At 45.0% G+C, this 22,332-nt stretch overlaps 1 protein-coding gene across 1 annotated transcript in view; it reads right to left on the reverse strand.

Moving 5' to 3' along the window:
- CHAF1A (chromatin assembly factor 1 subunit A) overlaps positions 1-22,332 on the reverse strand; it is a gene marked incomplete at its 3' end in the record, with an annotated part of 210,162 nt that overhangs the window by 148,401 nt on the left and 39,429 nt on the right. Inside the window, exons 2-3 of the mRNA XM_088444069.1 lie at positions 4,680-4,724; positions 3,816-4,513 (exon numbers count right to left, since the gene is read on the reverse strand). Of these exons, the coding sequence (XP_088300195.1) occupies positions 3,816-4,513; positions 4,680-4,724 (743 nt within the window). The remainder of the gene's footprint in view (positions 1-3,815; positions 4,514-4,679; positions 4,725-22,332) is intronic.

The raw sequence follows: 22,332 nt of genomic DNA on the forward strand, positions 1-22,332 counted from the left end.
GAATCAGTTGCTGTCGCCTCAATATGAGATCCAAAGAGCTGTCACTATCAGTAAAGCAAAGTCATCATTAGGCTGAAAAATCAAAACAAACCCATCAGAGAGCTAGCAAAAACATTAGGTGCGGCCAAATCAACTGTTTGGAACATTCTGAAAAAGAAAGAACGAACCGGAGAGCTCAGCAACACCAAAAGACCCGGAAGACCACGTTAAACAACTGTGGTGGATGACAGAAGAATTATTTCCCTGGTGAAGAAAAACCCCTTCACAACAGTTGGCCAAATCAACAACACTCTCCAGGAGGTAGGTGTATATGTGTCAAAGTCAACAATCAAGAGAAGACTTCACAAGAGTGAATATAGAGGGTTAACCACAAGATGTAAACCATTGGTGAGCCACAAAAACAGGAAGACCAGATTAGAGTTTGCCAAACATCTAAAAAAGCCATTACAGTTCTGGAACAACATCCTATGGACAGATGAGACAAAGATCAACTTGTACCAGAGTGATGGGAAGAGAAGAGTATGGAGAAGGAAAGGAACTGCTCATGATCCAAAACATACCACCTCATCAGTGAAGCATGGTGGTGGTAGTGTCATGGCGTGGGCATGTATGGCTGCCAATGGAACAGGTTCCCTTGTATTTATTGATGATGTGACTGCCGACAAAAGAAGCAGAATTAATTCATTAGTGTTTCGGGCAATATTATATGCTCATATTCAGTCAAATGCTTCAGAATTCATTGGACGGTGCTTCACAGTGCAGATGGACAATGACCCGAAGCATACTGCAAAAGCAACCAAAGAGTTTTTTAAGGCTATAAAGTGGAATCTTATGCAATGGCCAAGTCAATCCCCTGACCTGAATCCGATTGAGCATGCATTTCACTTGATGAAGACAAAACTGAAGGGAAAATGCCCCAGAACAAGCAGGAACTGAAGACATTTGCAGTAGAGGCCTGGCAGAGCATCACCAGGGATGAACCCCAGCATCTGGTGATGTCTATGCCTGCAAAGGATTTGCAACAAAGTATTAAAAAGTGAAAGTTAGATTTAGGATTGTTTAGTTTGTCCCATTACTTTTGGCCCCTTAAAAAGTGGGAGGCACATATAGAAACCGTTGTAATTCCTACACGTTCACCTGATTTGGATGTAATTACCCTCAAATTAAATCTGGAAGTCTGCAGTTAAAGCTCATCTTGTTTGTTTCATAGCCATTGTGGTGGTGAATAGAGGCCAAAATATGAAAATTCTGTCAATTTCCCAATATTTATGCACCGGACTGTACAATGCAAGTATATATGTAGCGTTCCCGCTAGGCTGTTTTAGCGGGGCGCGGCGCCCTGCCCTCCTTCTGGAGGGCAAAAAGCACCCTGCCCTCCAGGAGGAGGGCAAAAAGCACCCTGCCCTCGCAGCCTGAGGGAGCCGTTCTCACCCGTGGGACGCAGTGTCCCGCTGGTGGAGAAACATACGGTGACCCTGTCACCGCCGGAGAATAGACGCCGGGCGCATGCGCCCGGCATCTATTCTCCCTTTCTGCAGCGCTTGGGGGCTGCCCGGCATGTCCGTAAGCGCCGGGCACGCCCCCAAGCATGACGAAAAGGGGACGCGTCTTATAGACATGCCCCCTTTTCATGACCACGCCCCCTTTTCGGACGCGAGCACTAGATTGCCCTCTCTGGCTCCGGCGCCCAGCCTGCCGCTGGAGCTAGAGGGAACACTATATATGTGCAGAAAGTACTTAACAATCTAACCCCAACAGGGGAGGAAGGAGCTGTATGTATAACCTGACAACCAAGGGTGAGGTATACAGGGAGACATGAAGCCCATGCAGAGGTGCAGTGGCATGCGAAGTAGAAAATGACTGCCTAGCGTTTCAAGGAGAGTGTAGGAGCAAGACCTGTGGCGGAATGCCTGCAGAGAAAACACACCAAGGTGCAGTGGAGAGGCTAACAGGGAAAGCATGCCTCCCCTTTCTGGCATGGACCCCAGGGCGATGGCCACCACAATGTAGTGCCCTGTTGCCCGAGTGCCCTGGTGGGAGATGCGAATATAACCTGGGCCCCCACTACCAGCACCACTGGTGGTCTCCCTCCCTGGCGGTGACTGCCGCGATGTGTGCGGCTCCCCGATACCAGGAAGCCGCCTCACCTGCTCTCCACTACGTCTGGCTGTGGCTCCCTTGTTATGCGCTGTGGAGCCCCGGCCGAGGTCACTGACCCAGTTGCCAGTGCTTTTGCGGTTGGCGCTGGGGTTTGCCGGAGCAGCGGTGAGAGAGTCCTACTGACTACTCAAAAGAAGACAATAAAAAAAAAAAACTTAAAAAAAAACTTTAGAGCTGTGTAAAACAGTGCCCACTCCTTGCAGGCACCGAATGTAAACTGGAGCCTGAGGCTGGGATATAGGAGAGAGGGAGCCTGGGCTGCTGGTAGAAGGAACTTAACCGTTTTGACAGCCTGTGTCACCTATGGATGAAAGAGATTAATATAATTGAATACCTTTGCTAGTGAGGATCTGTAGTGAGGAGGTTTTGCCATTGATTAATCCTTAAATACTATCAAGCAATGGAAGGCCTTTTGAACATACTGTATATATGAAAATAGTTGTATCAAATGCACGTTCTATGAAACAGTTAATACTACCAAGTTATTTGTTTGGCGAGTTCAAGCCTAGTTCAAAATACATCAAGTACAACAGCAACAAGTCGACAATCACAGCAAATATAACAATATTCCAGTACAGTATAAAAAGCAACATTGTATATTAACCACGCATCTTTATGTATTGCAGTAAGTGGTACACTGATAATAGAAAAAGCCTTTAATTTTACTCAGAAAAAAATAAAGAAATGATTGATGGAAAAGGAGTGGGGTTGGTTAACTTAACTATAGCCAACATTGACTGCAAGTTTCAAAAAAATAATTACAGCATTAACAGAAGAAAAAAAAAAAAAACAATAAGCATCTCCTTAAAATTTTACATGCACACACAAAAGTAATGCATAAAGACAAAATCTATTAGCTCTAATGGAAGCAAAGCAAAAGAGCAGGCTTGTCTGTACCTGGTTATTGCCCCAAACAAACTATACCTGTACTGGTTAACGCATATTAATTTTGAGGGTTTAATATTCCACAGCGAGTATTTAATCTGCAGTGATGTGGTCATGATTGTGTGGCTGCACACATCACAGCTAATTATGGTAACCTAATTTTGCAGATTATTGTGCGCACCTGGCCACGAGTTGCCAGCGAAACAGACAGAACGCAGTCATCAAAACACCCCTATGATTCATGACATAAGCATGATAACACACGATTTAGTAAATGAACAATTTTAGTAAACAATTTTCGTTCATTTATTCAAGGGAAAAATGAACGAAAATAGTTTACTAAAATCATTCGTTTGCTAAATGTAATGAACGATTTTTTTGAACTACAAACGATTTTTGCATATTCCCTTACTGAAAAGAGTTTAGTTGGTCAGTCTGACTGAACTACAAACGTGAAGGCGCATGAACGATAATCGTTTCAACTCAGAAAGTGAACGATTTTTTAACGATTGAACGATATAGTTATCTATAATCGTTAAAAAACTCGTATGTGTATGCACCTATAGTCATGAGGTTAGTCTCCAGTGAATTCATAGACTTCATTCTTCTTAGTTTACAGCCAAAGAACATCCTCCGCTGTTTCTCTATAGAACCTAGTAGCATATTTTCCCCATATAATAAACAAAAACATAAAAATGACAGTTTGAACACTTTTCTAGCATTTTGTCTATTAAGATACCAGAATAGGGTGGTATCACATGCACACTTACTTTATGAATGTGAATTGGCGATAAATTAGTGGTGTTCTTTAACTTAGTCCCCGACTGAGCTTCAGGGGAACTGGCTGAAACTGGAGAGCTGGAGGAAGAAGCAGCAGATCTTTCCTCTGCAGATAAGTATGTGTCTTCTGTGATATCCTTCACTGGAGAAGTCATTGGTGCACTACTGTCAGGTGCTGTTAATGAAAGCACTGCAACAGGATGAGTAAATTCCTTCGTCCCATCAATGACATGTGGTTCAGACACACTATATGTATGGCTTATATTATTTGCCCTTTTCAAACTCTCAAGTTCGGTAGAAACTTTGTCAGTTTGTGTTGATGTCAAAGAGCTGATTGGGTCACTAACTGTTCCATTTGGTGAAAATGTTTGGTCTGGTCTATTTAATGGAGGATGGTCAAGTCCACTATTTGAGTCTGTTAAGTCAATCATGACATCAGGGGGCACATTGCAAGGTTTTGATGTTTTTTTGATGTAAAGGTCCAGTGGTCCCCTCCCTCCTATTGCTTTTGGAAAAGAATACACCTCCTCAGTTTCCATTTGACATCCATTTTCCATATCATCCAGAGTTAAGTCACAGGGAGAAATATGAAGAGGGGAGACTTTGTAGCCAATGTTTGATTTCTTCCCTTGAGGGATTCCTTCTTCGTCCCTGGGAACAGGATTCAGGCGTTTGAAGGGTAACCGAGCTGAGTGTGTTAGAGGAAAAAACACATTTGGAGAGAAGTTAGATACAAAACTTAATTGTAATCCAAGAGTAATTATTGATCCATATAAAAAACCCATTTTACCACCAACAATGCTATTCTTGCAGAAACAAAAACAAACTCAACAAAAATAATCTTGTTATAGTACCTTGTACCATCTTCTTTGATGTTTTTCTAGATGGGAATTTCACAACTGCAAAAACAATAATACCATATTAAAAGCTGTAAACACTTCATCAGATGTGCACTTCCATTATTAAACATATAAATGACACTATCTACATTACAGAATATAGTTTGTGCAGTCTGCTCTAACAAGATAAATGCCAGAGGCCCTGGTTTGAGCAGATTCAATTAGAATTGGAAGCAGCTGGAAGGTTCCCTGCATTAACTCAAAGCAGATTCTGAATGCTGGCGATACACTAGTGCCATTTCGGGCCGATCGCTCGATTTTCGACACGTCGTACGATGAATCGTGTGGAAATTGTGTATTTTTTTTATATTTTTTAAGGTGGGTTACAATCTTATGCGCGCTTAAAACGTATTGTATCGTATGATCAGATGTGCAGTCCATCATATCTATCGTTATCGTATGCAGATTGTGTTTGTGCATGCGATGCATCGTGCATCCAACCAGTGTAATTTCAGTGACATTTTGAAGAAGTGTGTTCTTTCAATAACTTTCCCTCCTAAACTGCAGACGGATCGTATCATGAGATCGTATGTACATCGTGTGTCAATCGTGTGGCCGGGACTGCCAGGGAGTTCAAGAGAAATCGTAAGATGAATCTTATCTTATGCTGAATCTTATCTTATGCTGGTCGTACTAGTGTATGGCCAGTTATTCTTCAGTATTGAACCAGCCCTGTGTTCTTTGTAACCTTGCAACAGTCTCTACCTCCCTACTTATTGAAATGTTGTATGAAGCCTCAAAGATGTGTGCTCACTTATGGCTGTCCGTATGCCATATGTTGCACGCTCGAGGCGCTACAAACGTTCCAAGAAGAGTAACGTACCAGACGCAGTGAAAAGCCACTCAGTGTACCAGATTTGCTAGACTAATTTTAATGGTAAAATAACTGGTTTTACACGCATATAAATTTGCAGATGAAGTACAACAGAACTAGACGTAAGGAAAAGCTACAGCCACTCGCATCAAAGCCTTGTTTTTACCAAGATTCAGACTCAGTCGCACACAGATGTACAAATGTCCTATCAAAATCATCAGTATAAAAGGTAATGTAGTTTTGTCGCTCCCAGTAACCTTGTTTATGTGAATAAGACATTTTGAGTAATAAAAGTTGATTGGTAAGGTTGAGTCCTAGGGGACCTTGCTATTTGTCATGACTAAAGCAACAGTAGGAAAGGACACATTAGTACACAAGATTTTCTGCCTAAATTTGGTTAATAGTCAAGGCCACTACACACTAGACGATATCAAACTATTTGGCAAATTCCGACGCATCGGAACAACAAATCGTTCATATCATCCAGTGTAGACACATGATGCGGAACATGCTCCGGCGAGTCGTCAGTCATTTCCTCAGATCTCTCCTCCCCCCCCCTCCAAATCTAAATTCAGATTGTACAAATGGACCTTTAGCGAGCACATCAGGATAAAAAAGAAGGCAACACTGAACATCCTCCAGAAGTCCCCGGAGGTCCATGTCCACTGTGGCCAATCTGGAGCCACCAAAATTAGCGGTAAGAGGAAAAGTCCCATGGAACCACAAAGGCGTTGGGCCAGAAGAGAAGCAGAATCTCTGGTTCTGGAGCAATAAGGATTTACCTTGTGGTTAAGACACCATGTTGATGTAAACCCCATCTGTCTTAAAGCACCTGAATGAATGGACCAATCACCGGGATGGAGATCCTGATGGCTAAGGTAATTGGCATCCCAATTTCCAACTTTGGGAATAAAGATGGCATCCACTTCATAATATTTATTGCCTCCTTCAAGGCCAGAGAAGTTCTCGTACCCTGTTGGTGGTGTCTGACTATCTTCACAGGACTCCTTTGAAGATAGCACTGAGCAGTGGTCAAGGCTCTCAAAATTGCCCTGAGCTCTTGTACATTTATATGAAAAGTTGTTTTTGGACTTTCCAAAGTTCCTTGAAGTAAAATTACTGAACCACCATGTACCATTCCCTGAGACTGGGATCTGTGGTTACCAGAGTCCAGATCCAGATTGTGAATTTGTCCAAGCTCACATCCAGCCACCAGAGGGAGGAAAGGAAAGCCTTTTCAGAAGACAAATGCACTGGGAAAGGTGAAGAGGAGAACTGTTCCATTTGGAAAGGAGGCCAATCTAGAGGTTCCTGAAATGGAATCTGCCAAACTAGACTGCATGAAACGAGTAGACAAGTTTCCCGAAATGCAAATTATGGACAAAAAAAATGAAGTGAATCAAGGACTGAATGGATAAAGTCTTGTCTAGATGCAATAAGACCTTCACAAGAGGTGTTCGAAATTATGTCCAGACAATGCATACTTAGAGGGAACCAGCGTTGGACTTTTAACGATCTAACATGGGAAATCAAAACTTGAGGAGTTGGCCGAACATGCAACCAAAGTAGTGCTGGAGAGGGTGCAGTTATAAAGTAGGTTGTCCAAGTGTGGGACAATTGTCACAGCCAAGGTCATGGGTCAAGCCCTTATAATGAAAATCGCAAATCTTGGGAGAGATTGATGAGACTCCCATATGGGAATGTTAAGATAGGCATCCCTAACGTCCATGAGCACCAGAATTCCTTTTGCTGCACAGTGATGTATAGGGGCGCGCAAGTGCCCTTTTGCTGGCTAAGTGGCCTGCCCCCGTGCCCCTCTAGAACGGACACTAGTCCCACAGACACAACAGAATAGCTTGTATTACAGCATTAAACAATCCAGGTAGTTACTGCTTCCAACTGAGCGGTTGCTACCGAAGCGGACTCTGGTGTCTGAGATGGGAAAATTTGGCAGACTTACCAGCACGCCAGTCTAAGAGTTCTCTCATCACACAGCAAGCAGTCCCCGCAGGCAGACATCGCTAGCCCTGCCCCCACTGTCATTATGGAGGCTCTGGTTCCCATTAGTTGACCAAGCCTTTCCCACTCCTTGTAATGTGTGATGCGGGGTCCCGTGAAGTTGGGAGGAGAGGGGGTTTTCATTGGATGTTCTATCGTAAAACAGGACTATACTCGCCAGCTACTGGAAGTCTCCGGTGTGCTGTGTTAACAGCAGCGCCCAGGTTTCCAGACAAGCCTGTGTCGGCTGCGATAGATCCCTCCAGAAACAATCCTGCAGTGCAGACATGCTCTGCAACTACCACCATGGCAAGCTATGAGTCTGCCCTAAGAAGCAGAAAAGATAACTTCTAAGAAAAAAAAAATATATATAAAAAAGGTAATCCATCAGGTTGGCCAACAACCTTAAAAAAAAAAAGTACCACCACAATAAGAAAATAAATAAATAAAAAAAAGGAAGGTCTTTAGGCCCTGTCCAAAACTATTCAAGTTTTATAGTGCCATGGTCCATAATACACCTCCATCGACACCCAGTGGGTTCCAGTGTCCCCCAGTAGATTAAAAATAATGGTTATTAAAACAAATATAAGTTATATTTGATTACTATTAGCAAGGTGTCAATCTTCAGACTGTTTTACTCACAGTAGCCAAGTAGATTAGTTTTTTTTAAGAGGTAAAACTTTCCAAATATTACCCGTTCAATATTTACAAGCAATTGCAATACACACTCTAGTAATGAGTGTTTCCAAACTCCAGTCCTCAGGGACCACTAACCGGAATTGTTTTCCAGAACTTCGAGTTGGTGAACAGATTTATTCAGTACTGGCTGTCACAGTTTACCCACTTAACTGGCTAACATTTCCAAAACTGTCCCCAAAATTGTTGATTTTTTAAATCAGGAAGTTTAAAAAAAGAGATAGCCCAAGCGCCAGTAATGGTGTGCTGTTAACCCCCCTCCTTGTGTAGATTGCAGCACGCCCACAGTAAGTTTTTGCCACACTTCCAACAATAAAGAAATACACAAAAAGTAGGCAGCGTCTAAGAACACATATCAGGGAGTGTAAACCACCTTTATTTAAGGCTCAAATATCAGTATATATAAACTTTCAAAAATATCAATACAACTCCTGGGAGCATAAGAATATTTAAATAAATAACATGTCTTCAAATGAAGCACAAAATAACAATTAAAAAATAAACAATCACAGTAAAATATCTCTATTTAGCGTTCCCGCTAGGCTGTTTTAGCGGGGCGCGGCGCCCTGCCCTCCTTCTGGAGGGCAAAAAGCACCCTGCCCTCCAGGAGGAGGGCAAAAAGCGCCCTGCCCTCACAGCCTGCGGGAGCCGTTCTCACCCGCGGGACGCAGTGTCCCGCGGGTGGAGAAACATGCGGTGACCCGGTCACCGCCGGAGAATAGACGCCGGGCGCATTCGCCCGGCATCTATTCTCCCTGTCTGCAGGGCTTGGGGGCTGCCAGGCGTGTCCGTAAGTGCCGGGCACGCCCCCAAGAGTGACGAAAAGGGGACGCGTCTTATAGACACGCCCCTTTTCCGATGACCACGCCCCCTTCTCGGGCGGGCGCGGGCATGCCCTCTCTAGCTCCGGCACCCTGCCTCTCGCCGGAGCTAGAGGGAACACTATCTATTATACTCAAATTGATGGATTGAACATCTGAGCTCTGATGCTTCAAAGAGCCAAGTGAAAATGACCCTTTTAGCAGCAATGTTAAGAACTGAGAAAAAGAATTTATAGTTTCATGTAGCAATGAATTGAAAGCTGAATACACTCCCTGATATGTGTTCTTAGACGCTGCCTACTTTGTGTATTTTTTAAATCAGATTTGATAACAAAATTATACTGTGAATAAGTGATAATTAACTATTTACATAATTTTAAAAACAATTTTGGGCACATTTTTATATAACTACGTATAGAGACATCAAAACCTTAACCATCTAAACATTATACTGCACATAGGAGGAGACTCCATTAGCCGCAGTAATTTACTGCTGGCTAATTGATCGTCGTGGGCTATTCAATTAGCCCAACTTAACGGGGATTTCTTTATGGGTCTCATAACTGTGCTGTTATTAGGTGGTAACAGCCAGTTTACGCACAAATCTGAACTTTTCACAGATTCAGTGTGTTATTGCCCGATTACCAGTGTTAACACGTTCATTTGACAGGCGTTAACACAGGTATCGGGAGGAAATGAAAAAGACCCTAATTGAATAGCCTGCTAGAATAGCTACTAGCTGCAGAGGGCAATCATAAAGCTGGGCATCCACTATACAATTTTCTGTCAGATCTCTGTCCAATCTGGCTGGTTGGAATGAAAACCTGGTAATGTATGGGAGCAAATGACAATCGTCCATTTGCTCACAAACACTGGGAAATAGCCAAAAATGGTTGTTCAAACAAATTGGTTAAAATACACAAATTCAACCGATTTGAAAAAAAATGTGATCCTTTTTTCAGTTGTTAAAACCATATGATCGACTGTCATTTGCTCCCATATATTAGCAGGTTCATATTCCAACCAGCCAGACTGGACAGATATCGGACAGAAAATTGTATAGTGGATGCCCAACTTAAGGATCGCTCATGAGTGGGAGAACCCATGCTGCAGGATCGCCAAGCCCTCTGGCACTGACTGTTGACAGAGGGAGAGAAGAGAAGCCCTGAGCCCGGGCTGCAGGATTGAGGAGAGGTTTCCGCAGCAACATAGGGGCTGGTCGGGTGGGCTGAGTTCGGCAACTGCTGGAAGATTAGCTTCCATCGGCCGAGGACAGGCTCCTTTGACATATCTGATATGACCACTCCAGGCAAGTGGTTAAATAATGTACAGGTGGTATTACTTATTTAATTTGTGATACTGAGATTTGTAAAACCATATCCTAGACCAACTTTCATCAAACTACTCGAGGGTACACACGGTCAGGCTTGGAGAAGTTATCCGATTGTCCGGCATGTGTTGGTCATTCGATATCGAACACATGCATCAACCCCCCAACTACTATAACGACCAGTGATCAACAATCGCGGGTCCCTATAGTAAACAGGCTAACCTGGTCGATATCGGCCAGGCTGGCCTGCATGGACGGACAATGGTCGATAGACCATCGTTCGGTCATTTGAAGGGGCCAGAAACTGGTCGGGTTGAACGATAACGATATATCGATATCGTTCAAATCGACCAGGGAAATCTGACCATGTGTATGCACCATAACCAACTGTCCAACTAAAAACAGTGCTCCATACACCTAAGCAACTTTATCAGTCCATCCAACTTCTCTCCAACTGAATGAGCTTTTGTAACACATCTAGCGTTCCCACTAGGTTCCCACCTTGCCCTATTTCTAACAGCCTGCGGGTGCTGTCCTCACCTGCAGGTCGCAGTGTCCTGCGGGTGGGGAAAACTGCGGTGTAACGGTCACCGCCAGTGAATGGATGACAGACGCATGCACCCAGCATCCATTCACACTGACAGCAGAGCTTGGGGGCGGCCCAGCTTGTCCTTAAGTGCCGGGCACGCCCCCCAAGAGTGACGAAAAGGGGATGAGTCTTGACACGCCCTTTTCCTTAGCCACACCCACTTTCATGGCGCGCACAGTAGACGCACACAGATGTGCCCTTTCTCTAAGTCCGGAGCACTGCCCGGCACCGGACCTAGAGTGAACACTACTGTTACAGTGTGTATATTAAAATCAATAAAAATTCCTTATACAATTAGAATCAAATATATATGTGTCATTCATATATTCCAGAGAGTCAGGCCCCAAAACAAGTTTACACAGAACTGGTTATTCCAGCATATCAATAGAGATGGCTAACTAAAACTACAATCTAATTAGCATTTGTTAAGGTGTTCACACTCCACAGCATACCCCCGGCAAGAGGCTTTTTCCTCTTGAAGCTTCCTCACAGGTGATTGGACATGAGTAATAGGAAACCGGTTGGATTCTCACATAGATCAGACAAGGGGTCTCACACAGATGCAGGCACACACACTTGGAGAAACACACATTCTTGCAAGGAGCCACCAGAGACACAGGCAGAGCAGACTAACCCCCCCCCCCCCCCCCCCCCCCAGAAGGCCAAAATGCAGCTTCATTCCCCAGGAGGCCTGGGAGATATCTACTCATAATGGCTAAGTAAACTGTACATTAGATAGCCTATTTGGGTATTTGTAACAAGTTTGTATTAATCTGTTTATAGCTTATATAGTTTGTAGTGATTTATGTAGCAATCAATCTGTAGTAGAATATATGTGTAACACGTTTGATTTGTAGTATCGGAAAAGGCTGGGTTAACATTCAATAGTGAAGTGAATTTCTAATGAATTTCTAACAGCAAGCTATATGGATGACTCTGTAATGTAGAATATGTAGCAGTGGATGATATCATGTAGTCTTTGTCTATTCACATGTGTTTAATGGACACTGTAGTTCGTTCATACGATCCACCATGTGCTTTAACAATAGCACTGTCTGAGAGAGATAGGTTTAGTGTGTGTTGTATTCCTGTGATCTGACTGTAACTTGGTGTTTTTAGGATTAAGATGAAAATTGGGTAAAATATTGCAATCTGTAGATATATAATTGTTTGGTATCAGCTGGTGATGAAGGAACCCGTAACTCGGTAGTGGTCAATTACATTGTACTAAGTTTATAAGTAATGTACACTGTTTAGTAGTTTATACTTTCTGAAATATTATATAATGAAATATTGTAGTATGGAATGTGAATATTTCAGGTTGAATTCAGCTACTGGTTGTGGTCCCATGGGAGTAGCGGATTGCTAGCCATATTGTGATAGTATTGTGAAGTTATGTACTATCATAGTTTGGGGATTTTATAGTTCAAATAGATTTGGTATAAGTAATAATTACCGTGTGAAAGGTAGTCTGCAGTTTGTTAAAGATGGCTACCTCCATGTGGTGTGAACAAAGGAAATTCCATGTGCTCCACGTTTCCCCATTGAATCATGTGCTTGATTCAATGGAAGTTGTGAATTACTAGTCTTGTGATCATAGTTGTAACTCTACCCAGTTTTGGTGTTGTATACTTCAGATAGGTTTATTATAGTTATTATAATTATGATCATTAATGGATATATGATTTACAGAAGTTACATTATGTGAGTTTTGTGACATTCAAAATGGAGTTTGTGATCAGAGACCATGCGGTTTGAACAATAGGACAAGGGCTCCAACAACCCCCCACATAATCTCTCACAGCAGCCATTTTCTCTCTCTCTCTCTCTCGTCTAGTATTGTTAAGTTTAAACACTGTTTTATGAAGATAGATTTGATAAATATAAAAACATTCTACTTATAACATTTTGTGTGCATCGTTATCTTTATGAAAGGAAATTATCCAAATGATTTAAAAAGGTATATAATTCTGATTAAACACTTTGCGAAGTTCATATATTTATGTTACGTATAACCTGATAATAGTTATTTAAGTAATGAATAGAATATTAGCTTCAGATATATTGGGATTAAACAAGCTGGCAATGGCCGGTGTGTACAAAAAGAAACGAAAAACACCCCTCATCAACTACACATTCCATATATTTAACCGAAGAAAGATTTTATTCTACAGTAAGGCACTTCATGGGTCCATTGTTGCCTATGTTTACTTTGTTCCCTGGAAAAAAAAAAAAATCGTAACATGTATTCTTTATTTCTTACTCATTAAAATGGTGTGTCCAAATTATTTAGGCAAAAATATTCAAAATATTGAATAAAAACAAAGTATAGTTATATAGAAAAGTGAGTGTCAAGATATATTGAAAAAATGAGTTACAGTAAGAACTTACCTTTAACTTTCTTTCTTCGAAGTCCATAGGGTCCACAGTGAGACCTTGGGGTGTAGGTTGGATCTGGATCCCGGGCACCACCTAGTTAAAGCTTTCAGCTCCCAGGATGCACTGGTCCATTCTCCCTATACCCCGCCCCCGAGCCAGAGGCACCTCAGTTGGTAAGTAGCCAAAGGCCAGAGGAGTAAGAGAGAAGAAAGACTGGTACACACAAGAATCACACTCACAGAGGAGACGGGAAACCGGTTACCAGAAATATTGCCCAGATTAAGCCAGGTGCATCAGGGTGGGTGCCCTGTGGACTTCGAAGAAAGTTAACAAAGGTAAGTTCTTACCATAACTCCTATTTCCTTCTTCTTCAGGGTCCATAGGCTCCACAGGGAGACCTTGGGGATGTCCCAAAGCAGTCCTTTTAAGGGTGAGGACGCTCCTGTGCTGAAAGGAGAATCCGCCGCCCGAAGGAAGCATCCTGAGAGGCAAAGGTGTCAAAAGCGTAATACCTTACAAAGGTATGGACAGACGACCACGTGGCAGCCTTGCAGATCTGGACTGCAGAGGCACCACGTCGAGCTGCCCACGAAGGACCCACAGACCTAGTGGAATGAGCCCTCGCAGAGGATGGAACCGGAAGGCCTTCATGAAGATAAGCTTCTGAAATTGCCATACGAATCCAACCTGCCAAAGTTTGCTTTGAAGCAGGCCAAACCTTTTTACGGAAGTCATAGAGGACAAACAAGGCGTCAGACTTCCTAAACGAATTAGTGCGGTCAACATAAATCCTTAAGGCCCACACAACATCCAAAGTGGCCTCACCCACTGAAAGATCAGGTGAATTAAAAGCCGGCACAACGATTTCCTCGTTGATGTGGAAACTTGATACCACTTTAGGAAGGAATCCAGGACGAGTGCGAAGCACCGCCCTGTTCCTATGAAAAATCAGAAAAGGGGGTCTACAGGACAGAGCCCCTAAGTCAGAAACACGTCTGGCCGAAGCAAAGGCCAGAAGGATTATCGTTTTAGCTGTAAGCTATTTAAGGTCCACTGAGCCCAGTGGTTCAAACGGCAGTCCCTGGAGAGCTCTCTGGACCACAGCCAAATCCCAAGGAGCCACCGGTGGAACCAAAGGTGGCTGAGTGCAAAGAACACCTTGCATAAAGGTAAGAACCTTGAGACAACAGGTCCGGACGTTAAGACAGCAGGAACGGCGTATCGATGGAGAGACTCCAAAGATATGAGTACCAGTGACGTCTGGGCCAAGCTGGAGTCACCAGCAGGTCAGTGCCACCATCTTGTTTAAACTTCCGAAGAACTCGAAGGGGGACGGGAGGAAAAAGGTACGCAAACTGGAAGGTCCACTTCACTGGTGCGTCTACAAAGGTTGCCTCAGCTATCCATGTTCTGGACCCATACCCTAGCAGTTTGTGATCGTGTCTGGAGCCCATGACGTCCTTCCCTTTGAGAGGCCCCATCTGTGCACTAGGAGTGGAAACAACTCTTGTAGAAGCGACCATTTCCTGGTATGCACGTCGTGACAGCTGAGGAAGTCTGCTTCCCAATTAAGAACCCCTGGAAGGAACACTGCAGAGATGGCCGGGAGGTGACCCTCAGCTCATGTCAGAATGCCCGACACTTCTGTCATTGCTGCCCGACTTCAAGTGCCTCCTTTATGGTTGAAGTAAGCCACTTTTGTGGCAATGTCGGACTGTACCTGCACAGGTTTTCCGTGTAGTATTTGCTGGGCCAGGTTGAGGGCCCTGTAGACAGCTCGAAGTTCCAGGGTTGAGTTGATCAATGTCCAACAGTCCGGAAAAGAGCGCGGACCGGTCACTGCGCCACAACTCGGGAGACAGGCATCCGTTGCTAGGTTTACCCAGTCTGGGAAACAAAAGGGACGGCCCTTGGATAGATGAGATGTCTGTAGCCACGAAGATAGAGACAGTGCTTGTGTAGGAAAGCAATGGTTAACTATAGTTGGCGGTTAAGCACTTCTGGGGATCCTGCTAGGAGCAGGAGATCGTACAGATATGGAAACAGTCAGACAGCCTGACCACGCAGGTGGCCATAAGTTTTGGTAAACACCCGTGGAAAGTCCAAAGGACAAAGCCTGAAATTGGAAGTGTTGCTGTAGTATAGCAAACTGGAGATATCCAGAGGTACTATAAAGCCCCCAGGCTCCATAGTTAGGATGACAGAGTGTAGGGTAATCATCCTGAACTTTGGCCCCCTTAGGAATTTGTTCAAGTATCTGAGGTTGAGGATAGACAGATAAAACCCATTTAGCTTCGGGACCAGAAAGAGTAGAACAATAATAACGAGTCCCTCACTGAGATAGTGGGACTGGCACAATTACCCCTGCTTGCAGCAAGGACTGCATGGCTTTCTGGATTTGTAAGACCTTATTCGGGTCTGTGTAGAAAAACTGGTCGGGAGACAGTCTGAAAAATGAGAGGGCGTATGCATTTGGGACCACTTCTCTTACAAAAACAGACAAATCTCAGGTGCACAATCTTTCCCATATACACCACTTCTCTTACCCAAGTATCTGGTGTTTTGACACCAGTACTGGGCAAACTGAAGAAGTCGGCCCCCCGCTCTGGGATATCCCAGAGGGAGCCTGTCCCGTCAGGCTGAGGGTTATCCTCGGGCTTTGAAGCGGGGAGTCTGGTGTTCCAGGTCTGCTTGGTCCTGGGTTTGGCAGCTCTAGTGGAAGCCGACTAGGAAAGGACTGACCTTTAGGCTTTCCTAGGCCTAGTAGAAGTAGTTACAATCTTGTCATGGTCTGTGTCCAACAAGATCTCCCCATTGTAGGGTAACCCTTCTAGGCCTTTCTTGGAATCAGCCTTCCATGAGCGTAGCCACAGAGTACGGCAGGCAGACACAGCCACGGCAGAGAATCTGGAGGTTAGGAGACTGACATCTAATGTCGCTTTTCAAAAATAGGAAGCTACATCTCGATTGTGAGCAACAAAACACATTTGATCCCTAGAAGTATCTGAGGGAAGAGAGTCTTCAAGTGCGTCAGTCTACCTCTATATAGCTTTAGCCACCCATGCTATAGCCATGGTTGGAAGGGCAACAGTCCCTGAAAAAGTATCGATTTCAGGCAAGCTTCTACTTTCCTATCCGTAGGATCCTTCAAGGAAGTACTGTAGGAAATGGCAATGTAGAGCTTTTAATTAAACGCGTAACATGTGAATCCACCGCAGGGGGTGTTTCCCATTTTGCACAATGAGCCACAGGAAAAAGAGTAACATGTCAGTATGAAACCTCTAACCAGGCAATTGCTGTGCTGCAGCAAAGAGTTCAGCTAGATGATCCGATAGAGGGAATTCTGCTGAAGCTACTTTCTGTCGTTTAAACAGAAAGTGCTTGGATTTAGGGGCTGGCTCGTATTCTTTTATTAATAAGATGGATCTGACAGCTCGCACCAAGTCAGGAACAACAATTATGACCAACTCATCATCCTCCCGGTGGGGAGTCAGGGTTAAAGAGATCAGGATCGGTGCGTGGACTGTGATAACACAGGACGTGTTAGAGATTTACTGGGTAGAGGTTTCCCACGTTGCAACATGGTTTGAAAGGCATTAGATGAAGCCATCAGACTCTGTACCGAGTTATAGAGCATGTCTATCCATGGTGGGGGTACAGGAGGTACCTGTATCACCTGAACCTGATGCGACAACCCAAAAGGGGGCATTACGTCCTGCTGTGATAACCCCCTTGGGGAAATTACAGCCGGATCCACTAGGCGGTCTGTAATAGTGGCCAGTACCTGAACAAAGGAGCCCAGGTTATATATAGCCCCTATCAAATCCTCCTTACTTATGCCTGCAGCCCATAACTTGCCTGATAGCAGTATGGGGGCAGATGCCTGTTAATACTCCTGCCTTTGCTAGACATAGCTGGAGAGTAAATTGCACACAATATGGCACTGGGTATATTGCAACCACAGTGTCTTATGAATGGGTAAGCTGCAGGAGCACACAGCCCAAATATGGCACAGTGCAACAAATGTATGTGACAAAACCTCATAAATACTTAGTTCAATAAATGTGAGGCACAGGAAAACCCCGGAATACACCTGTATGTTAAGGTAATAGTCCGAGAAAAAAACACTGGTCCTGACTGATGCTTGGATAAACTGCAGGAGCCCACTGCCTAAGTATGCGAAACACAGGCCCTGTCTGACCCTTTGGTAAGCTGCAGGAGCCCTTTTGCCTAAATATGGCACAGTGTAACACACAAAAGTACGTGTCAGACCTCACAAATATTATCTTTTCTATATGCGAGTAAAAAGAACCACTTTAACTACACCTGTATTAGGGTAGAATTAGAGGAAAGGTATAGATATATGCTGACAGTTAGGAAACAAAAAACAGACAGGCAACGCTAGCATAAGTCACATACAATGCAGAAAGTGTACTGCAACGTGGCACTACAATCAACCGCCCAGATTCAGTGTCTGGGAAGGTTATAGTGCTGCATACACCAACCCAAGGGAGAGGTATGCAGGGGTACTGGTCCACACGCTTGCCTGAGAGATCTGCGAGGTCACTATTCAAAAAAGGGGTCGCCGGAGACCTCAGAGGGAGCGTGGCCACAGGAGGAAAACAGGGAAGGCTGCCAATTAATCCCTGGGACGCTGACTCCCTCACCAACTACAAGCTCCTGATGGTCTAGTTGAGTGCAGGGTATTGTGTGCCTGCTTCCACAGCCAGCATCTCCGGTCTGTCCCCTGAGACCGGAGGTAGGACTGCTTAATACGCAGGTCACCTCAAGCGGAGACCCGCTCTTACCTGTCCCCGTACGTGCGGCCAGAGTGTGGGATGTCCCGCGGGGCCCGGCTAGCACAGATCCCCAGATCAGTACTGGCGTTGCTGCACCGGCGTGTGACGCAAGCACAGACGTCCTGCATAAACAGACCAGACTCTGGCTGGGCACCAACTATAACTGAGGTGCCTCTGGCTCGGGGGCAGGGTATAGGGAGGATGGACCAGTGCATCCTGGGAGCAAAAGCTTTAACTGCAATTCGCACTGCGTGGTGCCAGGGATCCAGATCCAACCTACACCCCAAGGTCTCCCTGTGGAGCCTATGGACCCTGCAGAAGAAATGTGATGTAAAAATTCCATCTGTCATATCACGTTACTTAAGGGGCTCAAGGCAGAGAGAAAGCAGCCCCATGGCAAAACGCTCGTCGGCGTACCACATGCTGCCTCCAGTCTAAGCATTATCATATGCACTACACGTTATGTATACCTACTGACATGTATTATATGTGAGACACCGAGGGAGCAAAAGGGATTCTGAGTGACTGGTACATTAAGGGACAATCAGGAGTGAGAGCACTTCAGCTTGGGAGAGGGACAGATAATTATCCCTATGTGCTAAAGCAGAGGTCGCCAACCCGTCGCTCGAGCTACCGGTGGTCTACAAGGTATGACACATTAGGTCCTATTAGGTGCGAATTGCGAGGTGCTATTTTCACTGAGTTCGCATAGCGAATTCAATTTGCAACTCGCACTGAATCAGTCAGACTGAATTCGCAATTTTCCACTCGCAGCTCCCTGAAAGTGCGATGGAAAGGAAAATCTTTATTTTAAGGTTAAAATGTCGGGACACTGCGCTGAACTCCTTGGACACCCCCCTAATGACTAGGCATTTGGAAGTTTACAATTAGCTTAATTAGTCCAATAATTACATGTTTTGGGGTAAAAAAAAAATGTCCTTCAATTACCCCAAAATTAACTTTTTCTCGTTCATCCACTAGGGGACATTGGAGTCTCAGTACAGTGGGGTATACAGTGTTCTCCCCAGGTTGTTTTTTGCGGGTGCACCACCAGGCAAGAAAGCCTACCACCCGGCACTTTGGAAGCCTGCAAGTTGGGACAGTATCTGGGAGCTGTATAAAAAGGACCAGATCCTACAGACTTTGCAGCTTTTTTCATAATCACACCTCTAATATGAAGGAGAATTAATATATAAAATGTTATTTCAAATCATTATAAGGTCAAGGTTTTAAATATTTTATTATTGGGAAGGCCCCCACCCGGCTACTTCTTGATAACACCCGGCTGGAAAAATTTCTGGGAAGAACACTGGTACAGATGTGGGATAATCGAGAGCTGGCACTTTAATAACTTTGAATAGCAGCTAGCTCCTCCCCTTCTATACCCCCTACAGGTCAGCCTAAATTTTGTGCCTAGGGAGCTGGTCACATACAAGAGCTCTCTGCTAAAAATCAATGGATCAGACAGGCAGCTCACTGCCCCTGCCGGTCTGCTTCGTTGGAGCTGCCGAGAGACCTCCCCGCCGCTGCTTGAAGCGCGCGCTGGAGTCTTCAGTTAGAGACTACTGTCTCTGGGAAGTAGCCAGAGGCGCTGCGTGCGGCGTTCGTCACGCTCCCCAATTAGCAAGCCCGCCGCCGGCAGCATTTGGCAGCAGAAGGTTAGTGACTCCTGGCACTCTGAGTAGCAGGATGACCAGGAGGAAATGACAGGTGGGCATTAAAAACACTAAGCAGCAAGAATGGAGGGGGCGGAGCCTAGCACACAGTTCTGCTTCTGCCTCCCAGCAGCCCCAGCGATTCCAGAAGGAGTCTGGTGGCCATTTTACAAACACAGGCTGCTGACACACACACAGAAAAAGATCTGTCTGCCCAGATTGTGCCTGCACAGTGGGGATAGACTTGTGAAGATTAGGTTGGACTGTGTGTTTACACAGTGATTACAGCATTATATTGTGCTAATAGCACTGGTCTCTGAAGCAGAGCTGGTTGGGCGGGGTTGATAGCATAATCTCCCACTATCTCTTCAAACAGTCTCTGTGTGTGTGGTGTTTGTCTGTATCACTACCTTTTTTTCTCTGTGTGCTGTGTACAGTAAAGTGGTAGAATGTCATCTAAGGAGTCTAAGGCTGCACAAATAACTTTCTCCTGTAAGAATTGTGCAGAGAAGTTTACACAGGGACTATCATCCAGTTCCCTGTTGTGTGAGAAGTGTGTTTCAGAGACAGACTGCAGCATCCCCACAAAATTCATGGACTGATCAAATTACATCAGTCATGTCTCAAATGTCTGCAGAGCTAGAAGCTTCTCGCAGGGAGAGAGGTTGAAAGTTCTCAGTGGTCTGCCTTCTCTGAACCAGACTGGGCACGGTCTTTAGCCAGGTCTGTAGAAGGGCTCACAAGGGTGATGTCAGCCCAGGTTCCTCCCGTGGCATCGTCTTCTAGTGTCCCTGCTAGGAGACTAATACCGAATCCCCTTATGTGGGATAATCCGGAAGGACGACATGCCTGATACAGAGGGAGGTACAGGACCCTATAGAGCAGAGCCTGTATCTCAGGGTGTAGACAGGTGTTACATGTTGAGACAGGGACCCTGTAGAGGTTAGGCCGTCTATCTTTAATAAAAAGCAAAGACTGGCAGCCTCCTTTCCAGTGTCTGAGGAATTGGACGAGATCCTTACCTCAGCCTGGAAACACCCTGATAAAAAGTTTCAGATTACAAGGAAGCTTTTATCATACTATCCCTTTCCTGCAAAAACCCAGGACTTATGCGAAACTCCTCTTTCAGTGTCACATCTGTCAAAAAAAAAAAAAAAAAAAAAAGACAGTGCTCCCTGTTCCAGGGACAGCGTCTTTAAGGGAGCCTTCTGACAGGCAGTTAGAAAGTACCTTGAAGTTAGTGTACACTGAAGCATTGCAGAGTCTGCTGCTTTTCTTGGAGAGGCTTCTAAGGATATTTGTAGTCTTTCCTCTAGATCCTCGGCCTTAGCTGTCTCAGCCCGCAGAGCCCTGTGGCTGCGACAAAGGCAGGCGGATGCGGAATCCAAGAGAGCCGTGGAAGAGCTTCCATTCACAGGAGAAGCTCTGTTTGGAACGGAACTGGATAAGTGGATCTCAAGCCACAGGTGGTAAGTCCACTTATCTCCCATCTGCTGCTCCTCCCCCCAGGCAGCCCTTTGCCGGACCGTCCTTTCGTATTCCAGGCCATGGCAGAGGCACTCCCGCTATCTCCCGATGTCCCAGAGGCAGGGGTAGAACCACTGCATCCTCCTCCCAGCAGGATAAGGCATCAGTTAAGCCTCCAGCATGACACGCTCCCTTCTCTCCTGGGGGACCCCAGGGTGGGAGCTCGCCTTTACAACTTCAAGGAAGTTTGGATCAAGTCTGGACGCATGGGTCCAGGACATTATTCAGGGATTTTCAGATCCAACTTCCTACTCGTTTTTTCACAACCGGTTTGCCGGCATCTGCGGACAAACGGGTTGTTATACAGGAGGCAATACAAAAGCTACTGTCTTCTCGAGCAGTAGTGCATGTCCCTATCCACCAGCAGGGTTTTTATTCCAGTTTGTTTGTGGTTCCCAAGCCAGATGGCTCGGTGAGACCCATTCTGAACTTGAAAGTCCGCAAATAAGGATTGAGATGTTTCAAGTTCAAGATGGAGTCCCTGCAATCCGTCATTGCAGGGCTAGAGAGGGGCGAGTTTCTCGTATCCTTAGACATAAAGGATGCTTATCTCCACATTCCCATTTGGCCTCATCAGGCATTCCTTCGGTTCCCAGTGCGGGCCTCATTTTCAATTCCAGGCCTTACCTTTTGGTCTTTCATCAGCACGAAGAATGTTCACGAAGGTCATGGCAGTAATGATGGCCCTTCTTCAGATACAAGGGGTTACAATCGTCCCTTACTTGGACGACTTACTCCTCAAGGCTCCGTCAGTCTCTCAATTTACTGCAGGACATCCGGGTAACACAGAATCTGCTGTTGCAACACGGATGGATCCTGAATTACCAAAAATCTCATCTGCAGCCTACACAGCGTCTGCCTTTCCTAGGGATGATATGGGACACAGTGGAGCAGAAGGTATTTCTTCTGCAGGATAAAGTCGCCTCCATCCAACACAGGGTGCGATTGATACTGCGTCATTGCAGGGTGTCAGTGCACCTGTGTATTTGCCTTCTGGGAA

Source organism: Taudactylus pleione, unplaced genomic scaffold (assembly GCF_031769625.1).
Source record: "Taudactylus pleione unplaced genomic scaffold, aTauple2 ptg000347l, whole genome shotgun sequence".
NCBI lineage: Eukaryota > Metazoa > Chordata > Amphibia > Anura > Myobatrachidae > Taudactylus > Taudactylus pleione.